Raw genomic sequence first — 23345 nt, forward strand, 5'->3', positions numbered from 1 at the left:
ACACAAAAACAAAAATCAAAGCAGAGTGGTTGGAAATGATTACTTTCTGAAATATTACAAGACAAAATCATAACGTTCTATAACACAGTTATTTGCAGTTAAAATAGACAACCAAACAGAAGTCAGGGACTAGGCATGCAGTGAATGAACAGATTCCGTTAGCAAGCAGGGTTAAAGATAATACACTGATATGGCTTCACAGAGCATCAGGACAGTATAGCTAGTGGTCTATCAGGACAGTATAGCTAGTGGTCTATCAGGACAGTATAGCTAGTGGTCTATCAGGACAGTATAGTTAGTGGTCTATCAGGACAGTATAGCTAGTGGTCTATCAGGACAGTATAGCTAGTGGTCTATCAGGACAGTATAGTTAGTGGTCTATCAGGACAGTATAGTTAGTGGTCTATCAGGACAGTATAGTTAGTGGTCTATCAGGACAGTATAGCTAGTGGTCTATCAGGACAGTATAGTTAGTGGTCTATCAGGACAGTATAGCTAGTGGTCTATCAGGACAGTATAGCTAGTGGTCTATCAGGACAGTATAGTTAGTGGTCTATCAGGACAGTATAGCTAGTGGTCTATCAGGACAGTATAGTTAGTGGTCTATCAGGACAGTATAGCTAGTGGTCTATCAGGACAGTATAACTAGTGGTCTATCAGGACAGTATAGCTAGTGGTCTATCAGGACAGTATAGTTAGTGGTCTATCAGGACAGTATAGTTAGTGGTCTATCAGGACAGTATAGCTAGTGGTCTATCAGGACAGTATAGCTAGTGGTCTATCAGGACAGTATAGCTAGTGGTCTATCAGGACAGTATAGTTAGTGGTCTATCAGGACAGTATAGCTAGTGGTCTATCAGGACAGTATAACTAGTGGTCTATCAGGACAGTATAGTTAGTGGTCTATCAGGACAGTATAGGTAGTGGTCTATCAGGACAGTATAACTAGTGGTCTATCAGGACAGTATAGTTAGTGGTCTATCAGGACAGTATAGCTAGTGGTCTATCAGGACAGTATAGCTAGTGGTCTATCAGGACAGTATAGTTAGTGGTCTATCAGGACAGTATAGTTAGTGGTCTATCAGGACAGTATAACTAGTGGTCTATCAGGACAGTATAGCTAGTGGTCTATCAGGACAGTATAGTTAGTGGTCTATCAGGACAGTATAGCTAGTGGTCTATCAGGACAGTATAGCTAGTGGTCTATCAGGACAGTATAGCTAGTGGTCTATCAGGACAGTATAGTTAGTGGTCTATCAGGACAGTATAGCTAGTGGTCTATCAGGACAGTATAGCTAGTGGTCTATCAGGACAGTATAACTACTGATCTATCAGGACAGTATAGCTAGTGGTCTATCAGGACAGTATAGTTAGTGGTCTATCAGGACAGTATAACTCGTGGTCTATCAGGACAGTATAGCTAGTGGTCTATCAGGACAGTATAGTTAGTGGTCTATCAGGACAGTATAACTAGTGGTCTATCAGGACAGTATAGCTAGTGGTCTATCAGGACAGTATAACTAGTGGTCTATCAGGACAGTATAGCTAGTGGTCTATCAGGACAGTATAGCTAGTGGTCTATCAGGACAGTATAGCTAGTGGTCTATCAGGACAGTATAGTTAGTGGTCTATCAGGACAGTATAGCTAGTGGTCTATCAGGACAGTATAGTTAGTGGTCTATCAGGACAGTATAGCTAGTGGTCTATCAGGACAGTATAGTTAGTGGTCTATCAGGACAGTATAGTTAGTGGTCTATCAGGACAGTATAGTTAGTGGTCTATCAGGACAGTATAGCTAGTGGTCTATCAGGACAGTATAGTTAGTGGTCTATCAGGACAGTATAGTTAGTGGTCTATCAGGACAGTATAGTTAGTGGTCTATCAGGGCAGTATAGTTAGTGGTCTATCAGGACAGTATAGTTAGTGGTCTATCAGGACAGTATAGCTAGTGGTCTATCAGGACAGTATAGTTAGTGGTCTATCAGGACAGTATAACTAGTGGTCTATCAGGACAGTATAGCTAGTGGTCTATCAGGACAGTATAACTACTGATCTATCAGGACAGTATAGTTAGTGGTCTATCAGGACAGTATAACTAGTGGTCTATCAGGACAGTATAGTTAGTGGTCTATCAGGACAGTATAGCTAGTGGTCTATCAGGACAGTATAGTTAGTGGTCTATCAGGACAGTATAGTTAGTGGTCTATCAGGACAGTATAGCTAGTGGTCTATCAGGACAGTATAACTAGTGGTCTATCAGGACAGTATAGTTAGTGGTCTATCAGGACAGTATAGCTAGTGGTCTATCAGGACAGTATAGTTAGTGGTCTATCAGGACAGTATAGCTAGTGGTCTATCAGGACAGTATAGTTAGTGGTCTATCAGGACAGTATAGCTAGTGGTCTATCAGGACAGTATAGCTAGTGGTCTATCAGGACAGTATAACTACTGATCTATCAGGACAGTATAGCTAGTGGTCTATCAGGACAGTATAGTTAGTGGTCTATCAGGACAGTATAACTAGTGGTCTATCAGGACAGTATAGCTAGTGGTCTATCAGGACAGTATAGCTAGTGGTCTATCAGGACAGTATAGCTAGTGGTCTATCAGGACAGTATAGCTAGTGGTCTATCAGGACAGTATAGTTAGTGGTCTATCAGGACAGTATAGCTAGTGGTCTATCAGGACAGTATAGTTAGTGGTCTATCAGGACAGTATAGCTAGTGGTCTATCAGGACAGTATAGTTAGTGGTCTATCAGGACAGTATAGTTAGTGGTCTATCAGGACAGTATAGTTAGTGGTCTATCAGGACAGTATAGCTAGTGGTCTATCAGGACAGTATAGTTAGTGGTCTATCAGGACAGTATAGTTAGTGGTCTATCAGGACAGTATAGTTAGTGGTCTATCAGGACAGTATAGTTAGTGGTCTATCAGGACAGTATAGTTAGTGGTCTATCAGGACAGTATAGCTAGTGGTCTATCAGGACAGTATAGCTAGTGGTCTATCAGGACAGTATAACTACTGATCTATCAGGACAGTATAGCTAGTGGTCTATCAGGACAGTATAGCTAGTGGTCTATCAGGACAGTATAACTAGTGGTCTATCAGGACAGTATAGTTAGTGGTCTATCAGGACAGTATAGTTAGTGGTCTATCAGGACAGTATAGTTAGTGGTCTATCAGGACAGTATAGTTAGTGGTCTATCAGGACAGTATAGTTAGTGGTCTATCAGGACAGTATAGTTAGTGGTCTATCAGGACAGTATAGCTAGTGGTCTATCAGGACAGTATAGTTAGTGGTCTATCAGGACAGTATAGTTAGTGGTCTATCAGGACAGTATAGCTAGTGGTCTATCAGGACAGTATAACTAGTGGTCTATCAGGACAGTATAACTAGTGGTCTATCAGGACAGTATAGTTAGTGGTCTATCAGGACAGTATAGTTAGTGGTCTATCAGGACAGTATAGTTAGTGGTCTATCAGGACAGTATAGCTAGTGGTCTATCAGGACAGTATAGTTAGTGGTCTATCAGGACAGTATAGTTAGTGGTCTATCAGGACAGTATAGTTAGTGGTCTATCAGGACAGTATAGTTAGTGGTCTATCAGGACAGTATAGCTAGTGGTCTATCAGGACAGTATAGCTAGTGGTCTATCAGGACAGTATAGCTAGTGGTCTATCAGGACAGTATAGCTAGTGGTCTATCAGGACAGTATAGCTAGTGGTCTATCAGGACAGTATAGCTAGTGGTCTATCAGGACAGTATCGTTAGTGGTCTATCAGGACAGTATAGTTAGTGGTCTATCAGGACAATATAGCTAGTGGTCTATCAGGACAGTATAACTAGTGGTCTATCAGGACAGTATCGTTAGTGGTCTATCAGGACAGTATAGTTAGTGGTCTATCAGGACAATATAGCTAGTGGTCTATCAGGACAGTATAACTAGTGGTCTATCAGGACAGTATAGCTAGTGGTCTATCAGGACAGTATAGCTAGTGGTCTATCAGGACAGTATAGTTAGTGGTCTATCAGGACAGTATAACTAGTGGTCTATCAGGACAGTATAGTTAGTGGTCTATCAGGACAGTATAGCTAGTGGTCTATCAGGACAGTATAACTAGTGGTCTATCAGGACAGTATAACTAGTGGTCTATCAGGACAGTATAACTAGTGGTCTATCAGGACAGTATAACTAGTGGTCTATCAGGACAGTATAACTAGTGGTCTATCAGGACAGTATAACTAGTGGTCTATCAGGACAGTATAACTAGTGGTCTATCAGGACAGTATAGTTAGTGGTCTTCCTCCATGCAGATCTCCTCTAGAGCAGTGATGTTTTGGGGCTGTCGCTGGGCAACACGGACTTTCAACTCCCTCCAAAGATTTTCTATGGGGTTGAGATCTGGAGACTGGCTAGGCCACTCCAGGACCTTGAAATGCTTCTTACGAAGCCACTCCTTCGTTGCCCGGGCGGTGTGTTTGGGATCATTGTCATGCTGAAAGACCCAGCCACATTTCATCTTCAATGCCCTTGCTGATGGAAGGAGGTTTTCACTCAAAATCTCACGATACATGGCCCCATTCATTCTTTCCTTTACACGGATCAGTCGTCCTGGTCCCTTTGCAGAAAAACAGCCCCAAAGCATGATGTTTCCACCCCCATGCTTCACAGTAGGTATGGTGTTAGTATAGTATAGCTAGTGGTCTATCAGGACAGTATATAGGTAGTGGTCTATCAGAACCTGGACAGTATACAGTGCATGCGGAAAGAATTCAGACCCCTTCACTTCTCCCACATTTTGTTACGTTACAGCCTTATTCTAAAATTGATAAAATAAAATAAAATCCTCATCAATCTACACACAATACCCCATAATGACAAAGCGAAAAACAGGTTTTTTGAAATGTTTGCAAATATATTCAAACTGGGTCTGAATACTTTCCGAATGCACTGTACGTAGCGCACTTCAGTTTAATGAGATGCTGCTGGAGAAGCGATTTAAAACACTAAAATGGACAGGATCCTATTACTGTATAACAGCGTTGTGGTTTTAGGTTAGTTCAATAGAAGCACCTCATACAACCCTGGTATACCTTCATACGGTACATTTTATTTAGCTCACCTTGAAATCTCTGTATCCTCCCCTTTCCAAAAGGCATGGGCAGATTCAAGGGGATGTAGTGCTCGTGGTTGCATACGACACGCAGGAAATCAAACTTGAACTCAAACAGAGTCTGAAAACAAGATACATGTACATTAGTGTTACCACTAAGGTATAGTTGTGGAAATATGAATATCATTGTAATAACTGATCATAATCATATCATCATGAGAGCTACCCTGGGGTCTCCAGGCACAAAGCAGTGGATGTAGTTGTTGATCTGCTTGAAGACAAAGCCTCTGTCCATTAGGGTCAAACAGCGCTGTGGACACAGGAAGGAAAGGACATTTCAGTAGTGTACACAACTGTAGATATCATAAACCTCCATTAAAAGACTAATAAATTGATATGATCCGGAACAGACTACAAGGACGACCAAGTGTGCCCGCCTAGCCAATCAGATGGCGCCAGCTGACCTTGATGAAGACAGCCAGGCTGTGGTTGGCGTTCCGGGCTGCGTCCAGGTTGTCCTTGTACTTCTGGGTGATGTGGGGCATCATCATGTTGACCAGGGTCTCCACCGTGTGGTGGAAGCCGGCCGAGAAACGCTGGTTCCTGGACAGCTGAGAAACAGAGACAAGCTGTTACTGTCAGTGCTGTTACTGTCAGAGTTGTTACTGTCAGTGCTGTTACTGTCAGTGCTGTTACTGTCAGTGCTGTTACTGTCAGAGTTGTTACTGTCAGTGCTGTTACTGTCAGTGCTGTTACTGTCAGTGCTGTTACTGTCAGTGCTGTTCCTGTCAGAGTTGTTACTGTCAGTGCTGTTACTGTCAGTGCTGTTACTGTCAGAGTTGTTACTGTCAGTGCTGTTACTGTCAGTGCTGTTACTGTCAGAGTTGTTACTGTCAGTGCTGTTACTGTCAGTGCTGTTACTGTCAGTGCTGTTACTGTCATAGCTGTACCTGTCAGAGTTGTTACTGTCAACACTGTTACTGTCAGTGCTGTTATGGTCACAGCTGTTACTTTTACAGCTGTTACTGTCAGTGCTGTTACTGTCAGTGCTGTTAATGTCACAGCTGTTACTGGCAGAGTTGTTACTGTCAGTGCTGTTAATGTCACAGCCTGTTACTGTCAGATTGATTTTGGGTTAGGATTCCAGAAGTGCCCAGAGGATAACATGAAAGTAATATTACAACACTTCAATTTCCAACGTGGTCCTCGAGGAGCTACACACTTCCAACAACACATTGTTGTTTTGTTTCTGACCCCAGCTCAGCTCTTCCCAGAGAGAGGCCATCCCAGTGAGCCACCACAGAACCACAGTACAGGGGGAACCCAATAATGGAGACTCCCTGTTTCATCTGTTCAGTGTGGCACACTCCTGAGGGAGTGTAATGGTTCGTACAGCAGCTTCCTGATTATACATGGCCATGCCAGGGAGGAAACTCAGGCCTACGGTTGGTTAGGGGAGACTGCTGTGGATAGCATTGAGGTGATGGTTATTTATGAGACATGGCTGTGCTTTATTCTGTGGGAGGACTGTGGCAGCCCACACTGCTGCGCATGTTTGGAGCTCAAATTGACAAGCTGACATTTCTATAATAGAAAAATGAAGACTTGGCTTTAGTGTCACAACAGACTTACCTTGACTTTACTGCTCTCAATCAAGTACTGTGCCATGGACTTCACTAAGGCTTCGAAGAAATACCAGGAGTACTGCAAAACAGAAATATCAGGAGTACTACAAAACAGAAATATCAGGAGTACTACAAAACAGAAATACCAGGAGTACTACAAAACAGAAATACCAGGAGTACTACAAAACAGAAATACCAGGAGTACTACAAAACAGAAATATCAGGAGTACTACAAAACAGAAATACCAGGAGTACTATAAAACAGAAATACAGGAGTACTACAAAACAGAAATACAGAAACAAATACAAAATCAATGCAAACATGAAACTTGATGTAAATGTCCAGAAAATCCTTCTTCACAGTATTGCTGTGCTGTTCATTACCTTGAGCAACTTGTTGCTGGTGAGGAAGTCTGTGGAAGGCTTTAGAATTGCAGTCATGGCTTTGGCCAGCTCCTCGTGCACTGTTCTCGTGGTAGTGGATGTGTACGGCTCGGTCTTAAACACATACTGAACCAGGGACGGACAGAAAAACAACATCAGCTTTCTACAACTACACAATAGGTGACTGTGCCATCTGATAAATCGACCGGTATCCTGCTTACCTTGACATATGATCGTAGGTAGTGCTCCAACCCCTCTTCGTGGCACTGGGCAACAATGTGAATCATGACTCTGATAGGGGAAGAAAGCAACAATAACCAGGTTTCTGGTTTGTGTGTCAATACTCAGGCCTCACAGAGAACCCAATCGAACATGTCTACGGGAGTCTCCCAAGTCGCACCCTATTCCCTATATAGTGCACTACTTTTGACCAGAGCTCTATGGGGGAATAGGGTGCCATTTGGGACTCAGACTAACACTACTGACCTGGTGACGTTGACGGCCACCTCCTCGCGGGTGGCACTGGTCAGCACACGGAACAGCTGGTTGAGAGTGGTGGGCAGGAAATGTATCATCACATAACTCTCCATAGCATGTAGACTCTGAGGAGGAGAGAGAATAGGATTACTAACGCTTCCTTCCCCGAGTCAAAATGCTGATCCTGCAGAATGTCATCCACAAGCACATCAAAAGGTCTATACAGGGTTAACTGCAGTAACAGAACTGACTTTTGTAAAAACGATTCGGAGGGAGAGAACAATAATTAGCTTTAATCTAAGTGCTTGGTGGCGTACAGTAAACATGCACTCCCATGTTGGCTCAGTCTCTGATGAGGGGGTGAAAGTTGCATCTCACAGAGAGGGGCGGAAACCAAACACGCAGTAAGAGGAAACGGAAAAGAAGCACAGCATAGCAGGACGAGCATGTCAATCACACACACCTACGAGTTAGTTCCTGGAAAGAGGCCGAGCGGCCCGTTGGTGCATCACTGTCTCCGCACGGGTCGCTAACACAGCCAAGGCCAGCCAAGTCATCTGACAACCTGCCAGTGAAACTCTCTCTGCTAGAACCTGACCTTGGGTGACCATTGTTTGTGTGGACTAGTGTGTTTACATGAGTACCCCAGAGATTAATCTGAATATGTGTCTCTGCTCATGTCAGTGTCCAGAAGGGGGCAATGGAGAGAGCACCTCTGGACTGGAGCAGAGGGTAATGCTTGCATTGTCCCATCAAGGCCTGCGTAAATAAGCACCGATTTATAAACATCCTGGGGAAATCAGACAGCCTGGATGGCAGAGAGAGTGATGGGTGACAGGTGTTGGAGGGAGGGAGGGAGGGAGCGAGAGAGAGAGATTGAGAGAGAGAATGGATCCATTAACGTGGTTTCTCTCCAGCCACCCATATTCGACGCACAACAACAGGTGTCCTTTCTTTCAGATCCCAGTCAGAGTTAGACATGTCTCCACACATTCTGCTCATGCCCACGGAGGTGCCACCGTCACTGACAATGCTTTACCTTCAGATACTTGACCAGCTCTCCTTCTGCCACCTGGGCTGCAGACTCTGTGCTCTGACAGTGGCCAAAGAAATTGTGCAGATGTTGATCCTACAGAGAGAGGAGAAGTAGAGATGTTAGAAAACAAGATGTCTGGAAGAGGCGATGGAGATCCTGTATCGGTTGTGTGACTGAACTAATCTGTGAAATGAAACCAACCTGAGTGTACACAGTGGAGACGAGGTGAGTGGAGACCTTGAACAAAGGCTTGCCTCCATCCACCCATTTGATTTCAGGGTGTTGCTGCTGCACGGGACATTTGAAATATTTTAATAATCATAAATACAAAGTCACCGGTTATCATACTACAAAGATTTTGTATTGGATTAACCTACAGTTTAATAAATTAAAGGCATTTAGTGTACTCTAGGTTGATCCAATGCAATGCAGAGAAGAGAACTAAAGCTCAAGTTGAAACAACCAAACATCAGTCATTAATTCAGCCATATATTCCCATGCAATTAGCTTAACATTGTTTAGTCACTCTGCTGTGTGCTTTCACCTCCCCTGATTGGCTGAGATAATGACATCTCACACAACCTTGAGGCAGACAACAAGCAATGCCCACAGTGCCCCCCTGTAAGGTACAGGCAGTGCACTACTCAGAAAGGGTTCTCTCTTTCTTCCTCTACTTTCTTTCACAGACACTTACAGGTTAGATTTTACTGATAGAAAATGACTGGATAGGTTTAAATCCAGTTTCTTTAAACCTGTTATGTTCTTTCAGATTTGTGGTGATGAAGGAAAGGAGCCACGGAAAAGGGAAAGGAAGCCACAGTGTGTGTGCGTGTGTGTGTGTGTGTGTTGTGTGTGTTGTGTGTGTGTGTGTTGTGTGTGTGTCTGAAGGGAGAGTTACCTTGCTGACACCCTCCTGACAGCTGAGGTAGCCAGCGGGCAGGTTGGCAGCCACGGGGACGTGACTCTCATTCATGATCACCCTGCCATCCTTCAGCAGAGGGAGCCATGCGTAACCCACTGGGGACAGACAAGGACAAGACTGGCAGTCAGCTTACAGACAGCGACACACCCAACAGTAGGAGAATAAGGAAACTGGCAAAAATCGACCAGCATTAAACTGAGGAGGATTCATTTGGATGGCTTGAGACTGGATGTAGGCCTAGGGGGGGATCGTTTGAGATAGGGCCATATGGGTTCTGTATCCTGGATCTGGTGTCTACCTTGTGTCTCCAGCACATCTCTCTTCTTGGTGCTGCCCTTGCTGTTGGTGTCACAGCTGACGTGGAAGAAGGTGAACAGCAGATGGTGCTTCTCGTTGAGCTGAGTGGGCAGCTCTATCTTAAACTGAGGAACATACACGCTCAGGGTTAGCGTACTCAGGGTTAGCGTACTCAGGGTTAGCGTACTCAGGGTTAGCGTACTCAGGGTTAGCGTACTCAGGGTTAGCGTACTCAGGGTTAGCGTACTCAGGGTTAGTGTACTCAGAGTTAGTGTACTCAGGTTTAGCGTACTCAGGGTTAGCGTACTCAGGGTTAGCGTACTCAGGGTTAGCGTACTCAGGGTTAGCGTACTCAGGGTTAGCGTACATGCTGCCACTGCTTCGTCCACTCACAACTTACTTTAAAGTATTGTTTAAAAGTAACTGTGCATTCTGCATAATTCAGTCGGGTCGACTGCGAGCATGAATGAAATAAATCCAATCAAAATCACATCAGTACCTCATCGTAAAACTCTGGGCTGTGCTGGTGATGTAATACTGCAGCGGAGGCATTTTTGGTAAACAGGGGTCCTCCTGGTCGACCATAGATGCACTGTGGGTAATAATAACAATCCCTTTATTTCCCTGAGTGGTATGCTGTTCCTCTACAACCAAATGACACTGTGGCTCTGAGAACTCTGCTAGAAGGAGTCATACGAGTAGTAGCTTACCTTGAGCGAATCAGCCTCCTCCTCGTCTGAGTCCTTGAACTCGATGCAGACAGCTATGTTTCTAGCCTGAGGAGAGAGTAGACAGACAGAACTAAGCTGACCCACTTGGAGATGATGGAGGGAACACATTTCTGCTAGACACATTTAAAGTAAAGTTGTGAAAGTAATATCATGATATGTAGTAGTCTCTCGTGGCAGATTGTTACATGTAATCAAGTATCTAGCCACATGAGATTTGTGTATCTTTGATCAAACTGAGCGGTTTGTGGCTTTGTGACTATACCTTTGCGAAGGATTTTTGGCTGTCGTACTTCAGGTGCCTGGGGTACACATAGAGGTGATTGTTGTAGATGGTGAAAGGCTGGGAGCACTTGGCTATGTAGGGTACAAACTCCTCAACTTCAAAGAAGATGTTCGTCTTCTCACTGCTATCAAAAGTCTTCACAGGAATGTAGGATGAGCTAACACAATCTACACACAGCGACAGAGACAGGACAGACACAGGGGGAAAAACAAAAACAAATAGCAGACAGACAATCAGACCAACCTGATGTGAAGAGAAACAGAGTCATCTTTCATGTTCCCAGTGTGAGTTGAATTTGGAGGGCTTACTTGTCAAGTCAGGGGCAACATCATCAATGGTAACGTCTAGGTTTCCTAAGATTACAGGGAGCTTGGCCATCTTCTCTGGCCTAGGGAGGACAAGCACAATAAGCAGTGGTTAATACCTTTGTTATCATCTCCCTAGGAGGACCTGATGGAAAACAGGCAAGCTGCCTGGAAACTACCCTGTGAACAGACAGAACCCAAGAGGAGAAACCAAATATTTATAAAGGTGAGAAAACATCTGCGGTACAGACTTTCATTGTGAAAGAGAGTCTCTTTAGCCAAAAAAAACTGCCTATGGGATTCAGCTGATTAAATACCCACTGTTATAACCCTTTAAGCATTCAGACTAAACAATAATACATTCAATATTCTCAATGTGATGCAATGTACTCCGCCATCTGTAGACAGTTGGAGTTACTAACTTTCTGAAGTCAGCCAGCAGTTTGAACATGTCGTCGTTGGACAGCTTGTTACTGTCCTGTCTGTAGATGGCAGAGAAACAACCACTTTTGTCCAGCGTCCCCGATGCATCTTTGAACAGAGGCCTGCAGGGAAGGAGAGATGAGAATCATACATGGCAGGTCTGTTTCCAGTAGTTCTCTGGACAAAGCTCTGCTGGTCTGGGCTAGATCTCAGAGGGGTTTTTCCACTGGTCTGGGCTAGATCTCAGAGGGGTTTTTCACTAGTCTGGGCTAGATCTCAGAGGGGTTTTTCCACTGGTCTGGGCTAGATCTCAGAGGGGTTTTTCCACTGGTCTGGGCTAGATCTCAGAGGGGTTTTTCCACTGGTCTGGGCTAGATCTCAGAGGGGTTTTTCACTAGTCTGGGCTAGATCTCAGAGGGGTTTTTCACTGGTCTGGGATAGATCTCAGAGGGGTTTTTCACTGGTCTGGGCTAGATCTCAGAGGGGTTTTTCACTAGTCTGGGCTAGATCTCAGAGGGGTTTTTCACTGGTCTGGGATAGATCACAGAGGGGTTTTTCCACTGGTCTGGGCTAGATCACAGCGCTCTTACATTTCCTGCACAAGCTGATCTTCTAACTGGAGCAGAGAATACAGTATTTCCTATTGGAAAGACACTATATCCTATTGGAAAGACACACTATATCCTATTGGAAAGACACTACATCCTATTGGAAAGACACTACATCCTATTGGAAAGACACCATATCCTATTGGAAAGACACACCATATCCTATTGGAAAGACACACTATATCCTATCAGAAAGACACACTATATCCTATCAGAAAGACACACTATATCCTATCAGAAAGACACTATATCCTATTGGAAAGACACTATATCCTATTGGAAAGACACACCATATCCTATTGGAAAAACACACTATATCCTATTGGAAATACACACTATATCCTATTGGAAATACACACTATATCCTATCAGAAAGACACACTATATCCTATTGGAAAGCCACACTATATCTTATTGGAAATACACACTATATCCTATCAGAAAGACACTATATCCTATTGGAAAGACACACTATATCCTATTGGAAAGACACACTATATCCTATTGGAAATACGCACTATATCCTATCAGAAAGACACTATATCCTATTGGAAATACACACTATATCCTATTGGAAAGACACACTATATCCTATGGAAAGACACACTATATCCTATTGGAAATACACACTACAGTGGGGAAAAAAGTATTTAGTCAGCCACCAATTGTGCAAGTTCTCCCACTTAAAAAGATGAGAGAGGCCTGTAATTTTCATCATAGGTACACGTCAACTATGACAGACAAATTGAGAAAAAAAAATCCAGAAAATCACATTGTAGGATTTTTAATGAATTTATTTGCAAATTATGGTGGAAAATAAGTATTTGGTGACCTACAAACAAGCAAGATTTCTGGCTCTCACAGACCTGTAACTTCTTCTTTAAGAGGCTCCTCTGTCCTCCACTCGTTACCTGTATTAATGGCACCTGTTTGAACTTGTTATCAGTATAAAAGACACCTGTCCACAACCTCAAACAGTCACACTCCAAACTCCACTATGGCCAAGACCAAAGAGCTGTCAAAGGACACCAGAAACAAAATTGTAGACTTGCACCAGGCTGGGAAGACTGAATCTGCAATAGGTAAGCAGCTTGGTTTGAAGAAATCAACTGTGGGAGCAATTATTAGGAAATGGAAGACATACAAGACCACTGATAATCTCCCTCGATCTGGGGCTCCACGCAAGATCTCACCCCGTGGGGTCAAAATGATCACAAGAACGGTGACCAAAAATCCCAGAACCACACGGGGGGACCTAGTGAATGACCTGCAGAGAGCTGGGACCAAAGTAACAAAGCCTACCATCAGTAACACACTACGCCGCCAGGGACTCAAATCCTGCAGTGCCAGACGTGTCCCCCCTGCTTAAGCCAGTACATGTCCAGGCCCGTCTGAAGTTTGCTAGAGTGCATTTGGATGATCCAGAAGAGGATTGGGAGAATGTCATATGGTCAGATGAAACCAAAATAGAACTTTTTGGTAAAAACTCAACTCGGTCGTGTTTGGAGGACAAAGAATGCTGAGTTGAATCCAAAGAACACCATACCTACTGTGAAGCATGGGGGTGGAAACATCATGCTTTGGGGCTGTTTTTCTGCAAAGGGACCAGGACGACTGATCCGTGTAAAGGAAAGAATGAATGGGGCCATGTATCGTGAGATTTTGAGTGAAAACCTCCTTCCATCAGCAAGGGCATTGAAGATGAAACGTGGCTGGGTCTTTCAGCATGACAATGATCCCAAACACACCGCCTAGGCAACGAAGGAGTGGCTTCGTAAGAAGCATTTCAAGGTCCTGGAGTGGCCTAGCCAGTCTCCAGATCTCAACCCCATAGAAAATCTTTGGAGGGAGTTGAAAGTCCGTGTTGCCCAGCGACAGCTCCAAAACATCACTGCTCTAGAGGAGATCTGCATGGAGGAATGGGCCAAAATACCAGCAACAGTGTGTGAAAACCTTGTGAAGACTTACAGAAAAAGTTTGACCTGTGTCATTGCCAACAAAGGGTATATAACAAAGTATTGAGAAACTTTTGTTATTGACCAAATACTTATTTTCCACCATAATTTGCAAATAAATTCATAAAAAATCCTACAATGTGATTTTCTGGAGAAAAAAAATCTCATTTTGTCTGTCATAGTTGACGTGTACCTATGATGAAAATTACAGGCCTCTCTCATCTTTTTAAGTGGGAGAACTTGCACAATTGGTGGCTGACTAAATACTTTTTCTCCCCACTGTATATCCTATCAGAAAGACACACTATATCCTATTGGAAAGACACACTATATCCTATTGGAAAGACACTATATCCTATTGGAAAGACACACTATATCCTATTGGAAAGACACACTATATCCTATTGGAAATAAACACTATATCCTATGACACTTTTATTATCTTTCCAGACACCATGGTTACTGAGCTGTTTCAACAACACATTGAGGGGTAATAACTTTACCAGTAGGGCTGTGGCGGTCATGACATTGAGGGGTAATAACTTTATCAGCAGGACTGTGGCGGTCATGACATTGAGGGGTAATAACTTTATCAGCAGGACTGTGGCGGTCATGACATTGAGGGGTAATAACTTTATCAGTAGGACTGTGGCGGTCATGACATTTTGTCAGCCGGTTATTGTCATGCAAAAGACTGCCGTTCTCACAGTAATGGACCGTTAATTAACATAAACACATTTAGCATTTCCAGGCCTCCATGTATAGGCTACAAGCTGCTGATCTGAGCCTTTGGAACATCTACATTTAAAAAAGTCTAAGAAATCAATTTAATGGTGGTCCTCTGTAGCTCAGCTGGTAGAGCACGGCGCTTGTAACGCCAAGGTAGTGGGTTCGATCCCCGGGACCACCCATACACAAAAAATGTATGCACGCGTGACTGTAAGTCGCTTTGTATAAAAGCGTCTGCTAAATGGCATATTATTATTATTATTATTATTATTATTTAATGTACACCACCACAATAAATCCATTATTTATTTTAGGTAGATCTAAAGAAACATTATGATATGAAGAAAATGTATTTCAGAAGAACAGAATATGAGTCGGCCTACTGTATGTTATCTGGCTATGCTCCATGCCATAGGCTGTAGGCTTGTTCATTTAGCAGACAAGATTTGCTTATAAGTCCTGTGCCATTATTTTATATTATATGATTTTATAGTTAGAAGAATATAATTGAACTTAGCTAAATAAAATATAAAGGATATTTTCCTATTCCGGAGTGAGTGCGTATATGAAGTGGCTATGTTGAGTGTAAAAGTGATCATTTGAAACAGGTCCTATACTCTGTATTTAGAGTTATTTGGCAACTTTTGTTGTTAATGATACAAACCTTAGAATGTCTTAGAAATCAAAACATGCAGTACCAGTGAAAAGTTTGGACACACCTACTCATTCCAGGGATTTTCTTTATTTTTTACATTGTAGAATAATAGTGAAGACATCAAAACTATGAAATAACACTTATGGAATCATGTAGTAACCAAAAAAGTGTTAAAGTATTTTATATTTGAGATTCTTCAAATAGCCACCCTGGCCTTGATGACAGCTTTGCACACTCTTGGCATTCTCTCAACCAGCTTCATGAGGTAGTCACCTGGAATGTATTTCAATTAACAGGTGTTCCTTCTTAAAAGTTAATTTGTGGAATTTCTTTCCTTCTTAATGCGTTTGAGCCAATCAGTTGTGTTGTGACAAGGTAGGGAGGTATACAGAAGATAGCCCTATTTGGTGAAATACCAAGTCCATATTATGGAAAGAACAGCTCAAATAAGCAAGAGAAATGACAGTCCATCATTACTTTAAGACATGAAGGTCAGTGAATACGGAACATTTCAAGAACTTTGAAAGTTTCTTCAAGTGCAGTCGCAAAAACCATCAAGCGCTATGATGAAACTGGCTCTCATGAGGACCGCAACAGGAATGGAAGACCCAGAGTTAACTCCGCTGCAGAGGATAAGTTCATTAGAGTAACCAGCCTCAGAAATTGCAGTCCAAATAAATGCTTCACAGAGTTCAAGTAACAGACACATCTCAACATCAACTGTTCAGAGGGGACTGTGTGAATCAAGCCTTCATGGTCGAATTGCTGCAAAGAAACCACTACTAAAGGACACCAATAATAAGAAGAGACCTGCTTGGGCCAAGAAACACGAGCAATGGACATTAGACCGGTGGAAATTTGTCCTTTGGTCTGGAGTCCAAATTTGAGGTTTTTGGTTCCAACTGCCATGTCTTTGTGAGACGCGGTGTGGGTGAACGGATGATCTCCGCATGTGTATTTCCCACCGTAAAGCATGGAGGAGGTGGTGTTATGGTGTGGGGGTTCTTTGCTGATGACACTGTCTGTGATTTATTTAGAATTCAAGGCACACTTAACCAGCATGGCTACCACAGCATGCTGCAGCGATATGCCATCCCATCTGGTTTGGGCTTAGTGGGACTATCATTTGTTTTTCAACAGGACAATGACCCAACACACCTCCAGGCTGTGTAAGGGCTATTTTACCAAAAAGGAGAGTGATGGAGTGCTGCATCAGATGACCTGGCCTCCACAATCCCCTGACCTCAACCCAATTGAGATGGTTTGGGATGAGTCGGACCGCAGAGTGAACGAAATGCAGCCAACAAGTGCTCAGCATATGTGGGAACTCCTTCAAGACTGTTGGAAAAGCATTCCAGGTGAAGCTGGTTGAGAGAATGCCAAGAGTGTGCAAAGCTGTCATTAAGGTGAAGGGTGGCTATTTGAAGATTCTCAAATATCAAATATACTTGGATTTGTTTAACACTTTTTTGGTTACTACCCTTGAATGAGTAGGTATGTCCAAACATTTGACTGGTAGTGTATTTGGGCTGCATGATACGACTACAGGCTATTGATGATTTGAGAAAGTCGCAAAAAAAAGCTTTGCGCTCTGTTCTTCGCCTCTGTTCTCTCACAGCTGTTCTCTCATCAAGTGATCCTATTTTCACCCATCAGACTATTCTAAATTTTCTGAATCTTGTCTTTACTAATATGTCAAATTAGTTTTGATTTAGAACGGCCAAATCATCAAATGGGCAGGAACAGGGGCAGGGGAAAAAGACCTGTCGAATGGAGGCCGCTTTCCCGCCGGTTCGTTTTTTCAGTCATGCAGGGTAGGTAATTCCGGTATCAATAGAGTAGCAGCAGGATCCTCCTTTTTTTTAGTGGCAACCATCAACACTCTGCTTTCACACGGGACTAGATATAGAAATGTCTGGGCATATAAGGACAATTATTTCACTCCACACATCAACCACTGGTTAAGGTGCATGCAGCCTCCCGCTGCGCAAAAGGTGATATTCTGCCTAAACTCTGGATGCCATGGGGCTCTCCAACCCTGTTCCTCCAGCTACCCAGTACTCTGTATGCCATGGGCTCTCCAACCCTGTTCCTGCAGCTACCCAGTACTCTGGATGCCATGGGCTCTCCAACCCTGTTCCTCCAGCTACCCAGTACTCTGTATGCCATGGGCTCTCCAACCCTGTTCCTCCAGCTACCCAGTACTCTGTATGCCATGGCTCTCCAACCCTGTTCGCCCCCAGTACTCTGTGCCTCCTCCAACCCTGTTCCTCAGCTACCCAGTACTCTTGCCTGGGGCTCTCACCCTGTTCCTCCAGCTACCCAGTACTCTGTATGCCATGGGCTCTCCAACCCTGTTCCTGCAGCTACCCAGTACTCTGTATGCCATGGGCTCTCCAACCCTGTTCCTGCAGCTAACCAGTGCTTAATTTGGGAAACCAAGTGATATTGGTTCGGGAACATCAATAGTAACATATTTTTCACAACAAAATATATTTAATTAAACTGCTGATAGCTCCTCTCTCTGCGAGCTCGAGAAAGGAATGAAGGAGAGAGAGGAGGAGATAAAAACACACGGTGGTGAGATATTCTGTAGCTAAAGGGAATGTGTCAGCCTATGAAAAAAAATAAGGAATCCCTATTACTAGGCTATTCAAAATCAAATACTGTCACAAGCTGATGTGGATGCGGTGTTGGAGTCAGGCGCAGGACACAGAAGCTTAGTCGAAACGACTTTAATTGTCACAAAGACAATAACAAAAATAACGGGCCTCAAACACAGGAGGCGAGCGATTACGCAAACAGTGCGTAAAAACACTAACAACTAGAGCACAATAAAGATACACCAACGGACAGGCGGACAACAACACACAACTGCAAACAAAACCAAAGGAAACTTATAGGTGACCTAATCAATACATAAGACGAAACAGGTGCACCAACAAGACAAAACCAAACAAACATAGAGAACATCAAGCGGTAGCAGCTAGTACTCCGGGGACGACGAACGCCGAAGCCTGCCCGAACAAGGAGGAGGAGCAGTCTCGGCGGAATTCGTGACAGTACCCCCCCCTTGACGCGCGGCCCCAGCCGTGCGCCAACCCCGGCCTCGGGGACGGCCAGGAGGACGTGGAGCAGGGCGCGTAGGATGACTACGATGGAACTCAGTCAGGAGGGATGGATCTAGAATGTCCCTCCTAGGCACCCAGCACCGTTCCTCCGGACTGTACCCATCCCACTCCACGAGATATTGTAGACCCCCCATCCGACGTCTCGAATCCACGATGGACCGGACTGAGTACGCCGGAGCCCCCTCAATGTCCAGTGGGGGCGGAGGGGTCTCTCTTATCTCACTGTCCTGGAGTGGACCAGCTACCACCGGCCTGAGGAGAGACACATGGAACGAGGGGTTAATGTGATTGTCATTAGGCAGTTGCAACTTGTGCAGCGTTCCACGTCTCCTCCGAGCGCCGAAACCACTCATCCACCGCAGGAGCCTCGATCTGGCTCTGATGCCATGGTGCCAGAACCGGCTGATACCCTAACACGCACTGGAAAGGGGTCAGGTTAGTAGAGGAGTGGCGAAGAGAGTTCTGAGCCATCTCTGCCCAGGGGATATACCCCGACCACTCCTCCTGCCGGCCCTGGCAATATGATCTCAGAAACCTACCCACATCCTTGTTCACTCTCTCCACCTGCCCATTACTCTCAAGGTGGAAACCCGAGGTAAGGCTAACTGAGACCCCCAAGCGTTCCATGAACGCCCTCCAGACTCTAGAGGTGAATTGGGGACCCCGATCAGACACTATATCCTCGGGAACCCCGTAGTGCCGGAAGACGTGGGTGAACAAAGCCTCAGCGGTCTATAGGGCAGTAGGGAGACCCGGCATTGGGATGAGACGACAGGCCTTAGAGAACCGATCCACAACGACCAGAATAGTGGTATTCCCCTGAGAGGGGGGAAGGTCCGTGACAAAGTCCACCGAGAGGTGAGACCACGGCCGTTGTGGAACGGGCAGGGGTTGTAACTTCCCCCTGGGCAGGTGTCTAGGCGCCTTACACTGAGCGCACACCGAGCAGGAGGAGACATAAACCCTCACGTCCCTAGCCAATGTTGGCCACCAGTACTTAACTCTATGGCAGTGCACTGTCCGGCCAATACCTGGATGTCCAGAGGAGGGTGACGTATGAGCCCAATAAATGAGACGATCACGGACCTCGAGCGGCACGTACGTCCGACCCACTGGACACTCTGGGGGAGTAGGGTCGGTGCGTAACGCCCGCTCAATTTCCGCATCGACCTCCCATACCACCGGTGCCACCAGACAAGACTCCGGCAGTATGGGAGTGGGCTCAACGGACCTCTCTTCTGTGTCATACCGCCGGGACAGGGCGTCTGCCTTACCGTTCTGGGACCCTGGGATGTAAGTGATCTTAAAAACGAACCGGGTCAGAAACATGTTCCACCTAGCCTGACGAGGGTTCAATCTCCTAGCTGCCCGGATGTACTCCAGGTTACAATGGTCAGTCAGAATGAGAAAAGGGTGTTGAGCCCCCTCAAGCCAATGCCTCCACACCTTTAGGGCTTGAACCACAGCTAACAGCTCCCTGTCCCCTACGTCATAATTACGTTCCGCCGGACTGAGCTTTTTAGAATAAAAAGCGCAGGGACGGAGCTTAGGAGGCGTGCCGGAGCGTTGCGACAGTACTGCCCCAATACCGGCTTCTGACGCGTCCACCTCTACCTGGAACGCTAAAGCGGGGTCCGGGTGCGCCAGCACCGGAGCCGAAGTGAACAGGTCCTTCAGTTTACTAAACGCCCTGTCCGCTTCAGCTGACCACTGCAAACGCACTGGGCCCCCCTTCAGCAGGGAAGTAATGGGAGCTGCTACCTGTCCAAAACCCCGGATAAACCTCCGGTAGTAATTGGCAAAACCCAAAAACTGCTGCACCTCTTTAACAGTGGTTGGGGTTTGCCAGTTACGCACGGCTGACACAAGGTCAATCTCCATCTTCACCCCTGACGCGGACAACCGATGACCCAAGAAGGAGATGGACTCCTGGAAAAACAGACATTTCTCTGCCTTGACATACAAGTCATGCTCCAACAGCCTACCCAACACTCGGCGCACCAGGGCTACATGCTCGGCTCGTGTAGAAGAGTACACTAGGATGTCGTCAATGTACACTACCACACCCTGCCCATGCAGATCCCGGAAGATCTCGTCCACAAATGATTGGAAGACTGAAGGAGCATTCATTAACCCGTATGGCATGACAAGATACTCATAATGACCAGAGGTGGTACTAAATGCCGTCTTCCATTCATCTCCCTCCCTAATGTGCACCAAGTTATAGGCGCTCCTGAGATCCAGTTTTGTGAAGAAACGCGCTCCGTGCAATGATTCAGTCATACTCACAATCAGAGGAAGAGGGTAACTGTATTTTACAGTGATCTGATTGAGACTACGGTAATCAATACACGGGCGCAACCCTCCATCCTTCTTCTTCACAAAAAAGAAACTCGAGGACGCAGGGGAAGTGGAGGACCGTATGTATCCTTGTCTCAGGGACTCAGCTATGTATGTCTCCATAGCCGCCGTCTCCTCTTGAGACAGAGGATACACATGGCTCCGCGGGAGTGCCGCACCTGTCTGGAGGTTTATCGCACAATCTCCCTGTCTATGAGGTGGCAATCGCGTCGCCCTCGTCTTGCTGAACACGAGTGCTAAATCCTCATACTCAGGGGGAATGTGCATTGCGGGCACTTGGTTCAGACTCTCCACCGTGGTCGCCCCAACGGAAACACCTAAACATCGCCCAACACACTGGTCAGACCATTCCTTGAGAGCCCTCTGTTGCCACGAAATGGTGGGGTCATGGGTGATTAACCAAGGAAGCCCCAGCACCACGGGATACGCAGGAGAGTCAATAAGGTACAACTGAATGATCTCCTCATGACCCCCCTGCGTCTTCATCTTTAGTGGCGCTGTGACCTCCCTAATCAACCCAGATCCCAACGGGCGGCTATCTAGGGCATGGACAGGGAAGGGTGCATCAACGGGGAGGAGGGGAATCCCTAACTTAGTACAACATTTCTGATCAATAAAATTCCCAGCTGCGCCTGAATCGACTAGCGCCTTATGCTGAGAATGAGATGCAACCTGAGGAAATACCACAGGTATACACAAGTGAACAACAGAGATCTCTGGGTGAGTGGGGCGCCTACTCACCTGAAATGACTCCCCAGTGCGCGACCTCTTGCCCCGATTCCCTGGAGACCCTCCCCAGCACCTAGCCGCAGTGTGTCCTCCACGGCCACAGTTGGTGCAGGGGACGGCCCCCTCGGGTTCTCTCTCCTTCTCTCTCTAGCGCCAGCACCCCGAGCTCCATGGGGCTCGGCTCGGAGGTGCTGGGGGATGGAATGGACGGCCCCAACTCGGGACGTCCGCGGGTGGCCAGCAGGGTATCCAGACGGATGGACATGTCCACCAGCTGGTCGAAGGACAGATTGGTGTCCCTGCAGGCCAGCTCTCGGCGAACGTCCTCACGCAGGCTACACCGATAGTGGTCGATGAGGGCCCTCTCATTTCCACCCCGCATCCGCCGCTAGAGTCCGGAAATCCAGGGCGAACTCCTGTGCGCTCCTCTTCCCCTGTCGGAGGTGGAACAGACGCTCCCCCGCCGCTTTACCCTCAGGAGGGTGATCGAATACAGCCCTGAAGTGGCGGGAGAACTCTGCGTAGCTGATGGTGGCGGCGTCTATTCCCCTCCATTCGGCGTTGGCCCACTCCAACGCCTTGCCGGAGAGACAGGAGATGAGGGCGGAAACGCTCTCGTATCCCGAGGGCGCCGGGTGTATGGTGGCCAGGTAGAGTTCCACCTGAAGGAGGAACCCCTGACACCCGGCTGCGGTGCCATCATACGCCCTCGGGAGCGAGAGCCGAATCCCACTGGATTCCGGAGCTGGTCTGGTGGGGCTGGCCGATGGTGGTGGTAATGTAGGAGGAGGTGTGGGCACGCCTCCCCTTTCCCATCGGCGCAGGGTGTTCATCACCTCCTGCATGGCGGAACCGAGTTGCTGGATCCTGGCGTCCTGGCAGCTGACCCGATCCTCCAGCGACTTGGTCGCCGCCGCTGCTCCTGCTGACTCCATAGTATGGTGTGTTGTTCTGTCACAAGCTGATGTGGATGCGGTGTTGGAGTCAGGCGCAGGACACAGAAGCTTAGTCGAAACAACTTTAATTGTTACAAAGACAATAACAAAAATAACGGGCCTCAAACACAGGAGGCGAGCGATTACGCAAACAGTGCGTAAAAACACTAACTACTAGAGCACAATAAAGATACACCAACGGACAGGCGGACAACAACACACAACTGCAAACAAAACCAAAGGAAACTTATAGGTGACATAATCAATACATAAGACGAAACAGGTGCACCAACAAGACAAAACCAAACAAACATAGAGAACATCAAGCGGTAGCAGCTAGTACTCCGGGGACGACGAACGCCGAAGCCTGCCCGAACAAGGAGGAGGAGCAGTCTCGGCGGAATTCGTGACAAATACAAAATAACTATAATTGTAGGCTAACTCTGTAGTTTGGTTCATTAGGCTGACCCCCACTCTTCGCTTGAAGTTATTGAGGGATGATGAGGTCTTGGCAATGTGAAGATATTCTGCCAAAACTCTGTATGCCATGGGCTCTCCAACCATGTTCCTGCGTTTACCCAGTGCTTAATTTGGGAAACCTAGTGAAATCTGATCGGGAACAGTGATAGTAACATGTTTTCA

The 23345-nt window shown here is 45.9% G+C and overlaps 1 protein-coding gene across 4 annotated transcripts in view; it reads right to left on the minus strand.

The window, feature by feature from the left end:
- LOC121555191 (dedicator of cytokinesis protein 9) overlaps positions 1 to 23345 on the minus strand; it is a 140792-nt gene that overhangs the window by 60503 nt on the left and 56944 nt on the right. For all 4 annotated transcript variants that reach the window (XR_006658014.1, XR_006658015.1, XM_045212082.1 and 1 more), the window contains exons 15-30: positions 11600 to 11722; positions 11181 to 11260; positions 10852 to 11039; positions 10569 to 10634; positions 10358 to 10450; positions 9860 to 9983; positions 9538 to 9656; positions 8841 to 8927; positions 8643 to 8732; positions 7613 to 7728; positions 7348 to 7417; positions 7127 to 7252; positions 6750 to 6821; positions 5582 to 5728; positions 5344 to 5427; positions 5127 to 5238 (exon numbers count right to left, since the gene is read on the minus strand). Coding sequence is in view for 2 of the 4 variants with exons in the window: in XM_045212082.1 (XP_045068017.1) it covers positions 5127 to 5238; positions 5344 to 5427; positions 5582 to 5728; positions 6750 to 6821; positions 7127 to 7252; positions 7348 to 7417; positions 7613 to 7728; positions 8643 to 8732; positions 8841 to 8927; positions 9538 to 9656; positions 9860 to 9983; positions 10358 to 10450; positions 10569 to 10634; positions 10852 to 11039; positions 11181 to 11260; positions 11600 to 11722 (1697 nt within the window). In the remaining 2 variants the exon portion in view is untranslated. The remainder of the gene's footprint in view (positions 1 to 5126; positions 5239 to 5343; positions 5428 to 5581; positions 5729 to 6749; positions 6822 to 7126; positions 7253 to 7347; positions 7418 to 7612; positions 7729 to 8642; positions 8733 to 8840; positions 8928 to 9537; positions 9657 to 9859; positions 9984 to 10357; positions 10451 to 10568; positions 10635 to 10851; positions 11040 to 11180; positions 11261 to 11599; positions 11723 to 23345) is intronic.

The sequence above is a fragment of the Coregonus clupeaformis genome, chromosome 40, assembly GCF_020615455.1.
Source record: "Coregonus clupeaformis isolate EN_2021a chromosome 40, ASM2061545v1, whole genome shotgun sequence".
Classification (NCBI taxonomy): domain Eukaryota; kingdom Metazoa; phylum Chordata; class Actinopteri; order Salmoniformes; family Salmonidae; genus Coregonus; species Coregonus clupeaformis.